At 45.1% G+C, this 19668-nt stretch overlaps 1 protein-coding gene across 1 annotated transcript; it reads left to right on the forward strand.

Moving 5' to 3' along the window:
- Positions 1 to 41: 41 nt before the first annotated feature.
- On the forward strand, positions 42 to 18725 carry FAM174B (family with sequence similarity 174 member B). The gene is made up of 3 exons (XM_072345797.1): positions 42 to 394; positions 8710 to 8841; positions 14942 to 18725. The coding sequence occupies exons 1-3, from the start codon at positions 117 to 119 to the stop codon at positions 14943 to 14945; spliced, it is 414 nt and encodes a 137-aa protein (XP_072201898.1). The 5' UTR covers positions 42 to 116; the 3' UTR covers positions 14946 to 18725.
- The last annotated feature ends 943 nt before the right edge of the window (positions 18726 to 19668 follow it).

The following is a 19668-nucleotide window of genomic DNA, read 5'->3' on the forward strand; positions in this document are numbered from 1 at the left end:
GGCCGGGCCTCTACCGCTCGGGGGGCGGCGCCGCTCAGGAGGCGGGCCAGGCCAGGCCAGGCAGGGCCGCCGCTGCCTTCCGGGGCTCGGCGCGGTGGCGGCCGTAGCCGGGCAGGATGCGCTCTCCAGGCTCGCTGCTGCTGATCGCGGCCTGCCTGCTGCTCTCACTGCCGGGAGCCCGCGGTAGCCGGGAGCCGCCGGCGGTGGCGGTCAGCCCGGTGAACGGCAGCCGCCTGCCCGCCGAGCCGCACGGAGCGGCCGGCAACCACAGCCGGGCCCAGCTGAGCCCCGTGCCCGCGCTGCTCCGAGACCTCTCCGCGCTGAAGGCCGCCGTCATCGGGGCCTGCGCCCTCACGGCCGCGCTCATCGCTTGCCTGCTGCTCCGCGTCTTCAGGTAGGGAGCGGCAGGTGCCGCCCGGCCCTCGGCTCCCGCTTCCCCGGGGAAGGGCCTCGGGCTGCCGGGGACGGCGCTGTGTGGGAAGGGGCGGTGGGATGCGCCGCTCAGCTGTTCGTCTGCTTTCTCGAGCCTGACCTCAGGTAAAAGGGAAAGGTTTAAAGCGGCTTGTGGCACTTCTTTCTGGGAGGCCCCGCGGTCCTCGGAATTCGGTTTTCCTGCAGTGCGCTCTACTTTGATTTGGAAGGAGAAAAAAGAAAGGGGGGGGGGAGGGTTCAAGGCACTTTTTGGAGGGGTGGTGCGGATAGATCCGCGGTCTGTTTCACATCACCGTGGTGGGTGAGACACTGGGGCATCATTACAGGTTACCTGGTGTGAAGGAGATGGATCCAGGCTCTTAGCGGTGCCCGCAGACTGGGCAAGATGTGCTCAGCAAGTGCCATTCAACTGTAAGAAAACACTTTGCTGTGTTATGGTGAAGGAGGCAACCCCACGAGGTTCTGGCCATGAAGACACTCACAGCCCGAGTGGATGCTGTGAACCTCTATGGGACAGGGTGACCTGGAGAGGTGCCTTCCAGCTTCAGAGTTGGGTGCTGTGCCTGCAGCTGGGGCCATGCAGATGTCCCTGGTGTAGAAGTCTTACCAGGTATAGAACACTTCTTTTTTAAGTTAAGCTTAAGCAGGTAGGCTTGGTTTCAGGAGGTCCAGCCTGAAGTCGATGGCAATACATCGGTTGGAATGATGCCCCGTGGTGTTCTGCTGAGTAGATGCTGATGGATGCAAGTTCCCACACTCACTGCAAAAGGGGAAAAAGCTCCTGATGGCTCGCAGAGCTGCAAGAAGGGTCGGTGGAAGCAGGAAGCTTGGTGGAGGTTTGCATCTGCTTGGTGATCATCTCTGGTCCACACAGTGTGGTGCGGCCAGAGGAGGCCCACTCAGTCACGCTGCTGAAGCAGGTTGGTGCTGGCACGTGCTTGAGGTAGGCCAGCAGTCCTTGAACCTTATCTAACATCTCCTACGTGAAGGAACAAGAACAAATTAAACTTGATTGCCTTAAAAAGCCAGTCCTCCAGTTGGCTTGTTGCTGAAGCAGAAATAAAAATGAATATTAATCTCCTTTTGGCACCGTTAGCGTTACTGTTTATCTCAGAGTAGTGGTGAGAGTCCCCATGCAGTGCTAAAAGCTGTTCCTGTTTTGCAGGTGATGAAATTATTGCCTGTTCACTCCTAACTTTGCCAGAGAAGATTACAAACTCTCAGTAGTTAGCAGTGATCTGACCTGTAGGTGCAGGCTGCAGGAAGGCACCTGGAAAGTGGAGCAGCTCGCTGTCCAGGAAGCAGAGCAGGAAGGAGGTGTGCGCTGCATCGGAGGTGACAGAAGCAACTGAGCAAGCAGAGTTTGCAGGTTCTTCCTTGTTCTGTTTCGAAGCAGCTCCTTTGTATTTACATGGTGGCTGCAGCTGAATTCTCCCCTTCTCCTGTTTCTGAATTAATTCTGTGTTAGGAACAGCAGCGTTCACAACTGCAGTGTTATTAAATGTGGACTTAGAGACTGAGAGGATCAGAACTGCCGTTTCTCTAAAGAAACTGACATTTAACTAAATTCCAGTATGTACTGCAGTAGCTGGCAAAGCCAACGCGAGGAAATCTGCTCAATAAAGTGAAGTGGGTCAGGAGAAGCAAGTAAAATATCAAAAATAATGATTTTAATAACGTCAACCGCTTCTCAGCCTCATGCAGTTCCAGTGGATAAACATTAGAATTAGCAAGTCTGTAAGTAACTGCAGAAGAGATTATAGCCCTCATTCTTTCTGCCCTTGGAGGGCTTATGCCCTCTGCCTCAGTTTCTTCTGGATATAAAGCAAAACCTTGTACCAAGGAGATCTGGCATAAGTCTGGATATTTCAAGCCAAAGTATGCAAACTGATAGCCTATAAAGACCTTTCCCTGTACCATAATCAGCAGAAATAGGTGCACATTAAAGTCACGTTGGAATGGTAGATGAATTATCCCATGCCAAAGTCATTGCTATGCAACTTGTCGGAGTTAACGTTGCATTAAAGATGTGTTAAGAAAGAAGAATCCCTCTGAGATCTGTCCTGTGTTTTTAATCGGCCCTGCAAGAAAAATGAGAAGTGAAGCTTTATGGCTTCAAAAACAGTTAATCAGGCAGAGCACTTGTTTATAAACAATTAACCCAGCTGGGAAATGAGACAAAAATACCAACAGGTATGTTTGTACCATGTCACACTTGTAGCTGACAAAACAGATTGGAGGAGATGCTGTTGCAAAAGAGATAAGGGATTTACCCTCAATAAACGTAAAGCTTTCCTCCACCAGAATAAGAGCTTTGCTCCTGCTTAGTCGAAAACATTGCTTTTTTTATTATTATTTTTTCTTTTTTAAGTGTCATGGATTCCTATTAAAGAGATTTTGCTGGAATCCAATCTTTGATTAAAGCTTCACTGTGAAATTGCTCTGGATTGCTGGAAGAAAATTATCCTTTCAGATATGAATTGTAGAGATGAAATGAACTATCAAGCAGCCAGATATTTTTGTCACCAGCATTGGATTTTATTTTGTTCTACGATTTCATTTTAATGTATTTCTCTCTATATTATTTACTCCGTGGTAGTTGTTTAACTAGAGCACGGATGGATGGATTTCTAGCTTTCCAGCTCTATTGTTAAGACTGCATTTCAGGGATTCCTGTTCATTCCTGTTAGGAGTGTTATGCTCTGAATCCATTTGATGGTCGTGTGATTCAGAATGTGAATTACCCAGAGTGATCTGAATTCTCTGTCTGTGGCTGTTAGGGACCAGCAAGGCTGGCTAAAGCATTGCTGATGTCTGTGTGAGGCAAGGCCTAATTGGCTACAGTAATTGCATATTATTATTACTACTTTTTTTGCAAGTCCAGTTCTTAACTTTCTTCTTACATATCCCCGGGCACTGCATGCTCTCAAAACCAAAGTCCTTTCCCTAGCAGAACAAATTTCATGTTATTCCCAATCAAATAATTAAGTTGTATTCCTTAAAAGCACAGTCTATTGAAACAGGTTATGAATGATCTCTGCAGTTCAACTGGACTGCTTGATCCATGCTTTGGATTTTGCTTTTCTACCTTTGTATTCTAATATTTCTTTCTGTTCCTGGTGCAGCTCAGTTCATTTCATTGTAATACAATCCTTGGGGTCAGATCCCAGGAAACAGAATGTTTCAGATATGGTCTACCAGCACATACAGCCATGTGCCTTCTGGGAAAACTGGAGAAGTTACATCTGCTCAAATGTGCCAGCTGAAAGCAACCCAAAGCTGTTGGTGCAGAGCACCATCTGTAATAGCGTTTGCTATGTGTCTTGACGTGCCCTTGAATGAACAAAGCCCAGGTTAGAAACAGCAGCTGCTCGCCTATATTTTTAGAGGAAAGCTACTGGCACGTTTTGTTACTTTGTTGCTTTGCTATGTTACATGTTTCATTACGATTCCTTCCTCAAATACCATCTTGGTTTTCCAGTAATTGCAAAACCAGTATAAATTACTTCGGTTGAGGAGAAAGGTTCAGGCATATGATCACAGGATACAAGACCCATTGTTCTAAAAGCTGGCAGTGGCTCTGGGCCTTCTGAGCCTTAACCCCAGAGAGTTACACTGCTTTAAAACTAATCATATTATAACCAGTTATGGTACTCCAGCAAAGAAAAGACCTCTGTCAGGAACAGGAAAGAAATCCTCGCTGTTAGAAGGACTTCAAATGGCAGAAAAAAAGGATACGCTAAGCAGAGACTTGGGACTTGAGATGGAAAGCTTCATTTAAGATGTGTGTAGTTTAGTGAGGGCCACAGAAAGAAGAATGACAAATGGGACACTTGTCCTGGGTCTCAGAGGCCGTGTACCTAGTAAGACTTGATCTGAGCGCTACAGTAAATTGGCAGAAGGAAGGGAGATGAGTTCCATGTAGTGCTCTCTTGGGCTCTTGGCAGCTCTCTGAGCAGTCACAATAGAGCGTAGATTGTTTCTTGTTTTGGGATTCACTGGCTTAAAGCATTTGGATAGATCATAAACACTTCTATAGCTTTGTCCTATAAAAGAAGGATAGTTCCTGAGCACATCCAGTCAGACTGTGCTGTAATGTTTGAAAGTACACAGTAACACCACAACTGATGTATTTTAATTGCTTGTGGGTTCGATGGAACCACAGCAATGTCTCATTTAGATGTTCCCAAAGTTATTCCCAATAGTTATCAGACCCTCTTATTAGCCATGCTGTTAAGCAAGCTGGCACTTTGCTTTTGTGACCGCATATATTCCATCTCAAGGACTTTGCTATAAGAAACATCTTTGGTTTGCAACAGAGAACACATATCCTCAGAGCACAAGGACTTAACTTCATGGTTTAACTTCAGTATGTACAGCACCACCCAGAGAGCAGAGATACCCAGACTGATCAACAGTAATGAAATACCACTGATCTAATTCATCAGCCACTAATAAGCCTGGAGTTTCCCCAGCTTAGTATTACCATACTTTTTAACTGCTAAGGAAATTGACATACTGGAAATAAACTGGCCTCAATTCTGCTCCCAGTACAGCACTGCTGCATTTGTAGGGGGAGGGTTGTAGCTGGCTTACTCAGACTTCAATAAACATTCTGCTCTGAAGGGATAGCTGTGGCTTTTTCCTTTCTTCCCCAGGGCATCGCCTTCTACCTCTGCAGCTGTTGGCAGGAAGTGTAAATGGTAGATTAGAAATACAGAGACCTCTCTCTATGGGTCAAGAAAAGCATTATCTTTGAATATCAGGGTTGTCGACTAAAATAGATGAGAAGCGTAAATAATGTAATGAACCAGTGAGTTGACCTGGGCGTTTGCTCCACCACATGATGCCTCAGAACCAAGGATGAAGTTCTGCATGTGACTGGTGCTTGATCTAAATAGCCCCGGGTCAAAATACGGAGACACAAAGTCAGCATTCTGCTCCAGCCCATCTTTGCGTGTCCTCCCTCCCCTTGCTGTGTGGTGAAGGGAATACAACTGATTTCTTACAGGCCAGACACCAGCATGGTGTGCAGAGCCTGAGGCATTCCAGCCCAAGGGGAATGCAAATAAGCAAGAATGACTGAGGCTGAATAGCTCAGGAGCGCTTGGAAGCAGGCCTCCATGTCAGGTCCAATCAGTTCGTCTTCATTCTGTCTCACTTAAGCTTTGCACTTACTAAATCTGCCTTCTGTTAAAGGTAGCTGGTTGGGGTGGGAGCAATACTGGGTCTCAAGTGGAAGGCTAATATGTTTGGCTAAAGCCAGCTTCTTTTTCCTACCCCATGCTGCTTGTATGTCGGCTCCAGAGCAGGGGGAAAAGCCATCGGGAGCCATCAGCATCAGCTGCTGGGACTTGCACAGTGCAGACATTCCGCAGTACCTCCCTCCATTCCAGGTTCTGATGATCCCAAGCACCAACCTGCCCTGTTGCCTCTGCCCCCTTACTCCTAGTTACAGGAGGTGGCTGGAGCTGGATAGCAGAAACAACATGCCTTTGAGTTGGAAGACAGCTTTCAGCATTGAAACGTGCACTACCACTCCTACCCAAACAGAATCACTCGGAGCGTTTCACCTTGTCACTAAGCCAAAGACATACTCTGACCACAGCTTTCAGCACTTTCTTGTTTGCTTAAAATATGTATAAAACAACAACAACAACAAAAAACACCACAAAAAAAAAAAAAAAAGTGCATAGAAAATAGACCCACGAGGCCTGACCTATCCTCATCCCACCTGAGAGGGCTCAAAAGTTCATGAAACATTTGTATTGTGTAGTTCCTCCCTGCGCTACTCTGCTGACACTGCTGTCTGCCTGCAGACAAAAGATACTGTCTGGTCCCACCCTCTGGATCAAGTGCTTTTCCTTTTGTTGCCAACACTGATGATTAAAGGGATCCTACCCAGGCTGAGCACTTCTCATGTGCAGCAGTTTCCCAACAGGCCTGTTTTGCACGTGTACAGGGAGAGTCCTAATGCTTTCCTTCAAAGTAAGCCTGGGTAATGATTCTGGTGTTGATGAAACCTTGGGGAGTTGTTCAGATGAGCCAGTGTGAGAAAAGCGACCGCCGCAAAACACAGAGTTGTGATAAATTAGCTAAGTAAAATGGTATCAAATTCATGGAGAAAATCATTTGCCTTTTGGGCAAATGATTGTAGCGGCTGCACCAAAAGCCAGCAAAACCAACTTCTTCCTTTTTCTAAGTGAATGCTACGGTTAAGTGAGGGTTACAGAGGATTAAGAGATAACTGTGCAGCGAGTTCTGCTCCAGGTCCCCTTTAAAATGGAGCCCAAATAGACTAATTAATTGCTGGAGGCTAAAGGGTTCTAGCTTGCCATTTCTAAAGATAGCTATTCTACAGTAATTGCTTCAGACGCTCCAGTGTTACTGTTCTAAGATGAACTCTGCAGAACAAGAAGGGAATGAGGAAGGCTACCTCTCGTTAACGTGGACCTGATATGCAGGTAGGCTCTTAAATTGGGAACCCATGGAAAGCTATTGCAAGACACAAGGCAAAGTGCTAAGACTGCGCTTCGTTGGTTCTGACAGGTAGACACAGGTTAGCTTTTGTGTGTGTTTATGCTTCACAGCATGAGTAAATGATTCCTGTAAAAGCAATGCATTACTTGTAAGTTGAGACCTCCCTGCATCACTTAGCTGTTGGGTCTTGGCTGAGAAGCAGAATAATACAGACAAGTGCTTTCAGAAAAAGAATTTCAAGTGTTTAGGTTAAGAGTCCTACTGTATTGGATATTAAATGGCTTGTTTCATCAACAGCAGTAATGGCACAGCCCACCCTGTGCTCTGTGAGATACAGCAGCACAGATTGCTGTAAGGATTAAGTGACAGAAAAAGTCTTTCTTTGTGCTTCTGTTGCAGCCAGATGGGGAAGAAATGCAAACACCACCATCCCAAGGGATGGGACCTCTTTCTTCAGCCTCAGACTAACAGCCAAAAGCTATACTAGGCAGAAGCACTGAGACTGGAGCTTTATATTTCCTTTACTTTAAGGCTAGAAGGGACCACTGCAGTCAGCTCTGATGGAGCCCTGACCAGATGCAAGCACAGCTCCAAGTCCCAGTCTGTTGGTAATGGCTACAACTTGGATCTCCCTGCTGTGTAACTCTTTACAAGACATTTGTCCTGGATGCAAAAATGGCAGTGTGGAATCCAACACACTTTGCACAACATGCCACGGCAAGGCTTCTCGACAGTGAAAGCACACTCCTGACCTGCTCTGAGCAGTAGCTGTGATTACCAGAAATTAAGGGTTGCTTGCTTGTGCCTGCACCAGCTCATGCTTTGCAGTTTCCAGTTCTGTTTTATTAAAAGGAAAATTCTGCAAAGATGTTGTCTTTCCTCCCTGAAGGCAAGCTGTACGCATCAACACCTTCATTGTATGATCATGAAACTGGATTCACGCATAGGCAGTAAGACCTTCCTAACATACACTGGAGAAGCAGGTGAAGTAAAAAGGACCCACCCAATTCAGACTAGAGGCAGGGAATGAGCTGAAAAGGCACGTGCCAATTGTTTGTTAATTGAAAGTAAGTATTTGAAAATAGATCTTACAGAATCCTGGGATGCGCAGGCACTTGAGTATCTCCATTTCAAAAGGAACAGGAGGCTGTTGTGGGAGGGGAGGTGACTGGTACAGTTAGCTGCAAATCACAGCTGATTATTTTTCATAGCACTTGCACAGCACTGAGCACAGAACTTCTCAGACAAGACTAAGGGGTTTTGCTGGAGGAGCCTTGATCCAGGCTATCAGCAAGAAGAGAAGAGAGCAGGTTGTTTATACCCAAATATCACCAACCTCTTTGCTCCTTAGTTAGAATCCTACCCAGAATTCCCTCATCTCAGTAGAGTAAACCCAAGCTTTCCCATTTAAACACATTCTCTAAACCACTGGTTGCTTCTGCTGATTAAGCCTGTGCCTGGCTTACTGAGCATGGCAGCAGGAGGACGCAGTGGACTGCTGCTCGGTGCTAGCCCTGGATGCCAAATGATCTCTGGATTGTCAGCAGCGAAAGAAAACTGACATTGATCTGGATTGCTGTTGACAAGAAATGGTTCTTTACACTGACAGGCACAAATGGGAGCCCTGGAAAGGCAGTAGGAAGACAGGATGCAGACTGGCTCCATGGCCTTTGTGTCTGGGGAGGTCTTAGACTGGTGATTCAATGTTGGTGGGCTTGTGTCTACAGGAAACAGCTTTATCCTCTAAGGAATGTTGTATAGACATGAACCTTAACCTTCGCACCTCTGTTGTTTCAGGTCAGGAAAGAGGATTAAGAAGACCAGGAAGTATGACATAATCACCACTCCAGCTGAGCGGGTAGAAATGGCTCCTCTGAATGAAGAAGATGATGAGGACGAAGACTCAACAGTGTTTGATGTGAAATACAGGTATGCCCATCCAGTCAGAATTGCTACTGAGCTCTTATTAGGAAAGGTTGTTCTTTCCTCTCTGCTGGGCCTCCTTGACAGAGATGAGGCAATCACTGTCTCCCTTTCACTTTGTCTGAGCCTTATAACTCTCCTTTACAGCTCCTGTGCCTAGTTTCTCAGCACACATCTGCTCCGTACTCTCCTCTTATAATAACCACTTTGCTGCCCCGAGGCTCCCTCTGCCCTCCTCTTTCCTTTGCAGAGCAGCTCAGTAGGATACACACAGCCCACATAGCTAACAAGGTTTAACAGACTGAACTTCCCCTCTCCAGCAGTTGACAGCAGCCATTCCTGCACACTCTGTGCCTACACACATTCTAGATAGAGGACTCTCTATCAAGGGCTGCTTTTCCAGGCACTGTCATTACAGTATGGCAGGGAAGAAAACAGTAGCAAATCTGCACTGACCTCTGGATTCATATGTACTGCATGTTGTTCTGTGACGGAGAAAGGACTCCCTAATGTTGCAGCAGTTATCCTTGAGCAATAAACTTTCCCTAAATGTGTTTGTCTCTTCTGAGGTAGAAGCAATGTGACAACCCAAAGCTTTTGGTGCCTATTCTGGACCTGAGATTTATTGGCAGACTCTCAGCATGCAATGATGTTGCACATTGATTTATGGCATGAGGGTATCTGCACCTCTTGCTTCACCTTTGCATCAAGCAACATGCAGCACTTGAGTTGCATTCTTAACCAAATATGGCCTACTCTGAAATCTGCCTCTCTTTGGCTGAAATAAGCTTTTCTAATTATAAAAATGCAGATCATGACAATTCCTAACTGGAAAATTATCAGACCTTATTCAAGTTGCCCATTTCTTAACTTTAGAAAGGGGAACGACATATTTGTTCTAAGCACTTGTGTGCCAGCATCTAAAACACACAGAACCACACGTTCTGCTGGTCATTATCAAAAGAACTGCATTATTTCTCTGTACAAGTCAGGCTATAGTTGGAAGTTACAAAACAATGAAGGGTATGAGTTGCGCTGCTAAACATAAGTAATTAGTGCCTGAATTAGAAGGCTCCTTGAAGTCCTTGACAGCCTGCTGCCATTCCCTGTAGCTGTTCTGTGTTTACAGTAATAATTTCGGGTTGTGTTGTCCCTCAAGCAATTTGTTTGACCCAGGCTTTGTTAAACTTGAAGAAATCTGTCTCACCACGGCCTCCTTCAACAGCCCTCCTTCTTCTGCCCTGCTTCCTCTTCACTAAGTAGAAATAACTGAGTACTTTCTCTGCAACCTGATGGTAGCAACATCAGAGGGATTATCCAAAGACAGAGAGCAGAAGATTCTCCATCGTGGCAATGCTTCAGGATAAGATGTCTAATAGTAAAATGTTAGATAAACAAAGAGGAGAGCATGCTGGAAAGTCTCTGACTCATGAGAGTCATGTAATGTGGAGCGCATGCTGTACTGATGCTTACCCAAAGGCTATTTAGTGTTTGTGGGTTCCTTTGCAGTACAAAATGGCTCTCTCTCCTTGTACGATGCTCTGTTCTCTGATTTATTCAATCAGAGACAATAGGGGGTTTTGATTCTTAGCCAGCCTGTCCTCTCTTCATCTGTGGGAATTCCTCCTTTCTGCCACAATGCGACAGCTATTAAATTCCATATTTCCTGAAGTCTTTGCTGTTTGAGGCATACAGTTTGAGCTCAAACAGTGCTACCTCAGTCTAGAGAGGAATATCATCTTACAGACATCTCCTTAGCAGGACTGAGCATCATAAAGCTCCTTTGAAGATACATTTGCTTCCTGATACCTTTGTGCCTCCCAGAGACCACATCTCAAATAGTTCCTGTCTCCTGTTAACCAGTACAGGCTCTTTGCTACCCTGTGATGCCAAGTCCATCCACCAGAATCCCCCCTAAAGTAATCAAGAACTCCTTCATAGCACTTGTATCGAGATGAGAAGCAAGCATCTCAGAAGTGCCTTCAGTGCTTGGTGAATTAACAGAAGACCTGGCAGAAGCTGGAATTCTCCACCCCATCAAAGAATAATAGTTAACTTTTGCCACCTAAGGCTTTTGTTTTGTTTTGAAACTGGAGGCAGATTCCAGCAAAATCATGTAAAGAGAGGTATCAATGCCTGTCTGCAGTTAAAAGGAGTTGTAAAGCTATGTGGGTACCCACATAACTGGAGCGATAGGATTGATTTAGGTGTTCAGCAAGTGCCTGCAGATTTAAAGGAACCTTTGTTAATTATTGCAGCAGGAAAGCTGCTTTCCCTCTCCTTTATATCAAGAAAGCGCAAACACATCAGGTGAACCAGCACAGTCGTCACTGGGGCTGGTGCATAAGGAAGGACATGTCTCAGCTTATTAGCTAAACTACAGCAGAGTGTAACAAACCACAGCAACTTGGAAGCAGTTGTGAAGGGGACAGAGGAGCAACAGGTGCCTCCTGACAAGTACCCAGAGGCTAGGATGCTCTCTCTTTTATGTGTTTGTTTTTATATTCAGATGAAGGTGCCTCCTTGCCAGCAGTCACTATCGGTTGTTTGGATTTATTCAATCAATCTCCTAGCAGTGGCACTCACTTGGCCTGTAGTACAACAGACTTCTGGCCCCTGTCTATGCTACCAGTTCCTGGCATGGGGATTTTGGCAAGGTGCTGCTTCACATAAAGCACTTCTGTGACTGTACCATCCCACAGATTGCTTTCAAAGAAGCTGAACCTCATTCAGCCCAGTGCTCTGGGAGGATCTGCTGGTGCAGTGCTACAGCTGACCAAAAGGTGTCATTCTGATTTATTTTTTTTAATTCTTTATTTCCTCATGACATGCTGGTAGGGAAAGATAAGGCTATTGGCTGAGCACATCACTCAATATTGTAACATATGTGCTACCGCATCCGCTACAGAAACCAACTTTCTGTCACTGAAACCTAGAATTTTTGAAGTCTTCCTGGCTCCAGAAAGTCATACAAAATTAGCTGTATTCTTTGGAGCTGTTCATTGGTGATTTAAAGGCTGTAAAAGTACGAGGAAGAGTCCATTCTCCAGAAAGTTGTGACTTGCTACGGCTTTTGCCCAATGCTTTCCAGCAGGGAAAGCACCACAAATATATTTAAAACATAGCAGAAATGGAATGAGGTTTCCAAAATGCAGCACTGACATATTTCTCAAGCTGATGAACAGCTTATAGAGAGTCTCATTTTGAGTTTGTAGCCTAAGTCTTTGCTGAGAATGATGTGGGTAGACTCTGGGCTGGTTTGTTTGGGGTCCCCACCAGATTGTTGAGAGGTACACAATTAAGATTCTGAGCCACCTCCCTCATGCAATACAAAGAGCCGTAATTAAAAGGCAGTTAGCATCTAGCAGCAACAGGAGAGAAGCCACATATACCTCTCCAATTGTTCTCATGCAGCTAATTCTCTTTCCTTTCATGCTTTGTCCTTGCAAGTATTTGTTTGCAGCCTTACCTATGGCATCAAAGAACAGCAGGCAGTGTAAATTGAGCTGCTGAATGAAGGTTGTTACAATTTTTTGAGGAGGCTTTAAGATTTGGGGCTCCCTATAGATCCCCCAATCTCTGCTTCCACAGGGCCAAGGAACAGCTGCCTCCTTCTGTGAAACAAGCTTAAGAGACACTTCATATTTCAACTAAATGCAGCCATTGCCATGGAGGCAAAAGCCACCCACTGCCTGTCTCAGAAACTCGGGGGGTGCTGGATTAGATGCCCCTTTTGCAATCTTATTGCAGTCAGAGGAAATGATTCTGTCAGTGGTTTCTCTAATCCTGAGAGCACAATTTCTGTGTGACAAGAGGCTGAAAGTGTAAATCAGAGATCGTCACAGAGCAAAGATGCCTAATCACTTGGATATTAGCACCTCTTTGAAAAGCTTCATGGGAACGTTTCTTTAATACGGAGGATAGCTTTTGGAGTATTTGCTCTGGTTTTGAACGAGACATTGGGAGAAAAAGTAGGAGAATTATTCTGAAATTATTACAGAGCTACACAAAGAAAGCAAACTGAACATAGAGAATGCTTATTTCTCGATCACCGATTCAATCTGTGCTGCAGAAGGCTGAAAGTTATCCATGTCCAATTGATTTGGGACATTATGAACAGCACTGGTCATCATTTTCCACCTGTCAGGTATTTTTCTCGTGTTTTATGATGGGATTACATTTACAGCGCGTCTTGGAAAATGAGTTAGATGGGAAGCCAAATCCCATCCTTTGCTGTGCTTTCTCATCCCATCAGTAGGCCTTGATTTTAAAACGTTCTCCTGTTCACTATATTCACACTTTCCTACACCTTCCTGAAAGAAAGTTATATGGATTTTCTGATCTCCTACACGATAGCACTGCATGATACTCAAGAAGAGTAAAGTAAGGGAATAGGTGACAGGCAGACACCCCCAATGAAGTTCATTCATCCCTCATCACAATGCGGGCAGAATGCTTTAAGTAATAAGAGAAAAAGAGATTAGAACAGTTGCAAAAAGAACCAGTTTCTGAAAAGGTAATTAAAATTGTTAGGTTATTAAGCTTATTAGCTCTAGCGTCATTCATTGGGGGATTTCTTGTCAGCTTCAATAGAAAAAGGAAAACAAGCACTGAATAAATTCTGCCGTGCCTTGTACATGAACGCTTTGAAAGCACTTCAGTAATCTGGGAGATCAGCATCTCCTCTCCCTGCTGAAATGCAGCTGCTTGAGGCAGTGCATTCTGCTCCTGCTGTGCTCGCTGAGCCCAGCTGGGTGAATTTCACAACTGTTCCTGCAGAGCCTTTGGAGTCCAGGCTGAGATGTGCCACGTGAGAGCCCGCAATCAAGGAAGAGCTCAGAATTTAAACACCAGGGCTGGAATTTGCCCAACCCAGATGTCAGACTCCTAAATAAGAACTGAAAGAAAGCCACAAGTTTTTCCTTGGGACAGATTGAAGCCCCTCTCCCTCCTGTCAGCTAAGTGAAATCTCTCAGTTTGTTTTCCTCGTGGATTGCCACCTCTCCCTCTAACAGCAGCAGTACCAGCAAAGCACAGAAGCATTTTAGGAATGCATCTTCCAAAGTGCTCTTGAAAGCGAAAAGATTTATGTGCAAGGAGTGGTGGCAGAGAGAAGAGGTCAGTAACATTTATGCACTCATCATTGGACTAAAGGGCTTTGGAGGGCTTTGGGGATCTTTTAGAGGAAAGATGCGCTGTATCAAAGGGCTGGTGGAGCACATTATTCTGGATTCACCCCTTTTCGGGTGCTGATAGCACTGAACTGTGTGAGTACATCTTCATCACCATTGCTGGGCTCAGCTTTGATGTGCTCGAGTCTTATGGGAGCCTCTCTGTAAAATATACGATTGCAATATTGGTGTCTTCTCTTTGAATACATCTTTTCCAGATCCTAACTGCGTGTGCAGCCCTGAACGGAGCAGGGCATTGTCTGCTTGTTAAAGCAGCGTGTTTGCTCTCAAGGGAGCAGCTGTAATGGATTTTTGGCAAGTGAAAGCCTCGGGCCTTTATGGATGATGCTGGGTGAATTGCACTGGGGTTTGTAGCAGCTTAAATTTTTTTTTCCTCACAGCAGTGACAGGTTGTGTATAAATGGAGGTGTATCATTTACCCTCATCTGAAGGGGGTGCAAATCACCGTCTCAGTCAGCTGCTTGCCATAAATACAGCAAGTTGCCAAAGCTTCCATGCCGCTGTTTATGATTTCCTGTGCATCTGCAGCAGCGGGAGGAAATACATAGTTAGAAAGCACTTTCTGTTTGGGTTTTGAAGGACAGTTTCACTTCGCTCACACTTGTTACAGAGCACACCACGTTCTGCTGGCCAGTACAGCTGACTATATGCAGTCAGGGCAGTCCTATGGGAAAGCATTCGCCTCATGCGTGTCAGTATAACAAGCTTCTATTAAGACTTGTTTCTCTTTTTTGTATTTCTTCATTAATTCCTGAAGCAGTTAAAGCAATAGGGTGTCAGCAGGTGAATCCATTTCAAGGTGGATCATCCGCACGTGCCGGTTAGCAACGGGCTGCACATCAGTTTTCATCTCTGTCTGTGAGCTATTTAACTGCAAACCTACAAAAGCACTAATTTCCCCTGCTTCTTTCCAGGTAGAGCAGTTCTGTGGAGCACTGGTGCCCTGCCAGGTGGCATTCTGCTGTTGAGGGACCTGCTGAAGCCATAACTGTGAAAGGGGAGGCTTTCATCTCTGCAGCATTACAACCAAACCAAGCCTCATCTCCTCGAGGTGCTGTTTGTATGGCAGGCTACAAATCTTCCGACCAAAACGTCACCATTCGTTCCCTGGTTTCCAAACCACTATGTTGGAATGACTGGAGTTCCTCCTTGCCAACTCAGCTCTCTCTTGCTTTAAGAGGACTGCTGTGTCACTAAAGCACGACGAGATTCAGCCCTGTGTACTAACTTGCAGCTCATTATGGTCTAAACAAGTTGTGCAGAAGAAGGAAGAAGAGGAAGATTCAATCAAGCTGCCTGAAGGACTTATTTTCCCAATTCAGTCACTGTTAAACTTTGCTCACTGTAGAACAGTTCATGCATTTAAATATTAAGAAGGGTATTTTCTTTCTGGCCTTACAAAAATGACTTGTGACTTTAGGTGGTAAAACTGTAAGCCATGTTGAAATGCCGTACTTATGTTTAGTATAGGACTTCAAGGGGAAAAAGGTGAGAGGCTGATTCATGCAGAAAGTTTTCTTGACTTGCTACTGATTCTTTTTAAACATAACAGTTGCACTAAGCTTTCCTAATGACATTTTCAGTGTCCCAAGGAGCTCTGACCAGACCAACAATAAATGAGACCACAGGGAAATAGGAGGAATCAGACATGCCCTAAACTACAACAATCTTAGATTAAAAAAAAGATATATTTTTGTAATTTTCTGCCCTTCCATGGGAGTTAAAGTATTTTGTACTGTTGTCTGTCCTGCGCTTACTGTAACTTGTCTACCAACCATCTGTATTACCTTTTTTCTAAGCCAAGTAAGTTCCTCACATGGAATGATTCGATTGCAGAAAGATCACCACTTAGATTTCGTGGAAGCTTTATGTAAGGGATCTTAAGCTGTAAAAAACTGGAAGTTTTCCCTTACCACCTGCTTGGCAAATCCCATTAAACTCAAGGATGCGTTTTGAACCATTACTCCCTGCTACGCTTCGTGCTGCAGAGGTCAGAGCTGTGGGAGGACACTAATAAAATGAGATAGCTGCGTCTGGATGGATCAAGCTAAGGAAACCACAAGCGTGTACCCTTTCCAGGCAGTCATTAGAAAAGGCAAAGCTAACTGGTTTTGTTTCTTCACATTGTGGTTTTCCTTTAGAGTAACCACAGATGCAGCTCAGATTTCTCTTCGATGCATTTACGCCTCATTTGCTGCACCCTTGAATACCTTTGTACTTTGGGTTTTGAAGCTGCCTGGAGAACCCCGCTTTTCTTGGGAACCACGCATTTTCTCTTTGTCTTAGGATTGTCCCAGTGTTTGCTTGGCTTATTCCTACAGTTACAACCCTTCAAGGAGACTGCAGAATATCTGCCCAAGAACCATCCTTGCAGCGAGTTGCCTTTTTGTTTTGGTGGCATTGAGGATTGCTGAGAACACTAAACTGCTTTGGCATGATACTATAACCTATGCTAGTTCTTCACTGTTCCCTTGGGCCCTGCAGTCTGTAAGAGGAGAAGGGGAATTTCTTCTCCCCAGCAGCCTTGTGCTTTCATCAGAGTAGCTCCCATAACGTAGGTTGCTTTCCGTAACTGTGACTTAGCAAAGGCTTCGCAAACATCCCACTCATCTGGCATGGAAAAAATCTCATGGGAGACTGTCGTGTTACCATTAGTCATCAAGGCAATCTAAAAATGCTCTGCTGTTTTCATTCATGGAATGAATTTGAGTCATTCCACAGAACTGTTACTAAGCAATATTTCATGTCAGCTCTAAGTGAGAGTAGAGGAGCCGATGGTAGGGCCAAGCAGGTTGTCTCCTGGATGGTATAGCATGTAAGTACCGGTGGGTTGAGCAGTGCTGCAGGTTGAAATGAAAGCTGGAGAATCTTTCCCCACTTTGGTAAAACAGACTTGGGATTCAGGCTGGATGATTCTGAAGGAAGTAGCGTGTCTCTTCAGGACTAAAGTGCTTTGAAAAGCAGGAACTAAATTTAGATAGGTAGAATCCTTCTGAAGTCAAAGAAGCGGCGATGCTGAGAGGAAAGCTAGGTTAAAAGCTCCTTTTGCATTTGCTGGAGGAGGTGATGAAGGGCAGTAGCTGTGCTGTCTGAGCAGACACCATGGCAACATGTTCATGTCCACACTTGCCAAATTCATTAAGCTGAGCATCAGGCATTCTGGAAGTGGTGGGGATAGAGGGAATAAAGCCTCTTTGCACAAAAGAGGGGCAAGACCGAGTGACAAAGGAGAAAGAGGAGAGGAGCACAAAGGGTACTTCTTTCCAAGGACGAGTCAGTTCTTGAAATGAATTATTTCCACCAACTTCAGGTTACTCGCAGAGTTGGCAGAAGCCATCTGCTCCACTTGCTTGTGGCTAAAAAACCCCACTGTTTTATAACATGGACAAATCTCAGTGGTGGATGGGGACCGAGCATTTCAGATGTTGAAGACAGAGGTGCTCAGCTGACTCCTCAGAGAGGCCCCATGTGCCACAAGCTAAGGAGTGCTTGGAGGGGGGGAGCAGCTACTTGGTGGAAATAAAAGGCCGGCCTCACCCACTGCTCATGGTCATGAAAAGAACCCGAATTCTTTGTTTGATGTTGCTCAGTTGCTGTTGGAAATGTGAGGCAATGTTTACCTCTATTAAAGTTGCTGTATGTGATTTAAATTGTCCAGGTAAATATTCTATAGCTATATTTAGTTAAGATTTTAAGAGCACTTGATGTGACTCATCTAATAGTATATATAAGAATATTTTTTTAATTGTAGGAAGGACTTAGTTTGAAACATAGTTTTAATAATTTGGACTGTTTAGTTCAGGTATTTCTAGTTCATCAGAAAGGAATAACCATTAACCACTACATGAATGTTTTACCTTAACATTCTGTGCATCTTACAGTGCAGGTTTAATCTGATTGTGATTGTGTCTTAGTATTTGCTGCTGTTTTGTGTTGCGTAGTCGAGCTCGCTTTGTTCAAGAGCATTTTAAAGGCATTTTTCTGTTACAGAAAACGAAAAGAAACACTATAATAGATGTCTGCCTGCAGCTTGCTCACCGCTTACAAAATCCACTGACTAGGAGCAGAGTCAAACAGGGCAAGCAAATTAGAGGCTTTCCTCTTTGTGCATGCTGTGCTGCGGAGGAAAACCCTGCACAGAATCACAGCTTCGTTACTCCAACCGCAGAAGTCAGCATGCCTTGTTTGCCTGCAGGATCAAGGCAGAAATGCACAGGTAGTATTTTTCCCCTTCTCTGGAAGATACGGAGATGACTGCAAACACTTGTTCAGCACGCTAACTTGTACACAGGTCAATGCTTATCCTAAGCTCCAAACGACTTGTAGAGGTCTAATGAACACTTAATTGCTAATGCATTTGAACATTTTGTTCATTACTGCTCCCTCTAAAGCTCTGTACGTGGCATAATCTCTGCAGGGTGGCACGCCGTGGTTTTCATTACGGGGTTTCTTTTGTTAGATGCGTTTCTGCTGCTGCAGTCTTTGTGTGTGAGGAGTTACCAGGACCATGCGTTTTGTTCTGTGCAATTGCTTGAACTTTGTTTAAAGGTGTTTTAAGAGAATTTGTTGTTGTGACCAAAAGTTGGTTGTTTTTCTTCTTCTTTTTTTTTTATATAAGAAAAATCGATAAGACGAGTTTGAATGGACATCTCACGTTTCAGTAGAAACCGCCATCATTAAACATGTTCTTGAAACCTCTCCTTGTGCTGCTGTGTTTGGGGGGGGATGGGAAAGGGTTTGTCGTTTGGCGAAGTGCACTGATCTTCAGAGAGCCTTGCACACTGCCTTAGCACAGGGAGCTGCACATCCCTTTGTACAGTGAGCCTGAGACAGAGCGTGACAAGGAGAGAAACCGGTGGTGACAGCACAGAAGAGAAATACATTGAGTCACACAGAGTCCCTATCAATACCCTTAGATTGACATCTGGATTCAAAAAGCAAACACCTCTGCAATAGTGAAGATAGCAGTACTGCTGGTTCCAACCTTGTTAAGTGGCATCACGCCCGCAGTCTGCAGCCCTGCTGTCCCAGGCTATGAGCCAAGCGGAGTGAACCGAGCCGTGTCCCCTCCCCAGGGTGGCCAGACTGCACATCAGCAGTGGGCTCCAGCCTTCCAGCTGGGTCATGTGTCTCAGTTCCCAGTCTGAAGCAGTTTTGCCTTGTGGCTTTCGGGGCACGTGAGATGCTGAAGAGCTAGAGACGAGCATCAGGGCAGTGAGGCACATGGGGATTTAATGCTCATTTTAGGATTATGAACAAGTCCTCTGAAGACTTCTCCTCTTGCACCATGTTTAAATAAAGCAAGGAGGGGCTGCTAGTTATGGGACAGACTGATCCAGCGCCCCTTGCACGAGTCAGTTCTGCCTCTTTCCCACATTCCAGAGCTGTTCCTGTCTTGATGTCTTCATGCCTTCTTTTAATAGTCAGACTAATTCAGTGCTGTAGACAAAGGGCAGCTGCCAACCAGCCAGTGCTTTTTGAATGACGTCCTGCCAAAGTGAAGTTAAATCCAATTCAACGTGCTTATCAAAATGTAATCAGGCCTCAGCCATGAGCCAGCTGTTGTGCAGCAAAGCTGGTGTTCGTAGGAAGTTTGACCCAGCAAGAGGAGCACCAGCCTAACCCAGCCGTGCTCAAACGG

The sequence above is a fragment of the Excalfactoria chinensis genome, chromosome 10 (assembly GCF_039878825.1).
Source record: "Excalfactoria chinensis isolate bCotChi1 chromosome 10, bCotChi1.hap2, whole genome shotgun sequence".
NCBI classification, from domain to species: domain Eukaryota; kingdom Metazoa; phylum Chordata; class Aves; order Galliformes; family Phasianidae; genus Excalfactoria; species Excalfactoria chinensis.

Coding starts and splice junctions, on each gene's coding strand:
- FAM174B (XM_072345797.1), top strand. CDS start 117: ATGCGCTCTCCAGGCTCGCTGCTGCTGATCGCGGCCTGCCTGCTGCTC. Junction 395..8,709: donor CTGCTGCTCCGCGTCTTCAG/GTAGGGAGCGGC, acceptor CTGTTGTTTCAG/GTCAGGAAAGAGGATTAAGA.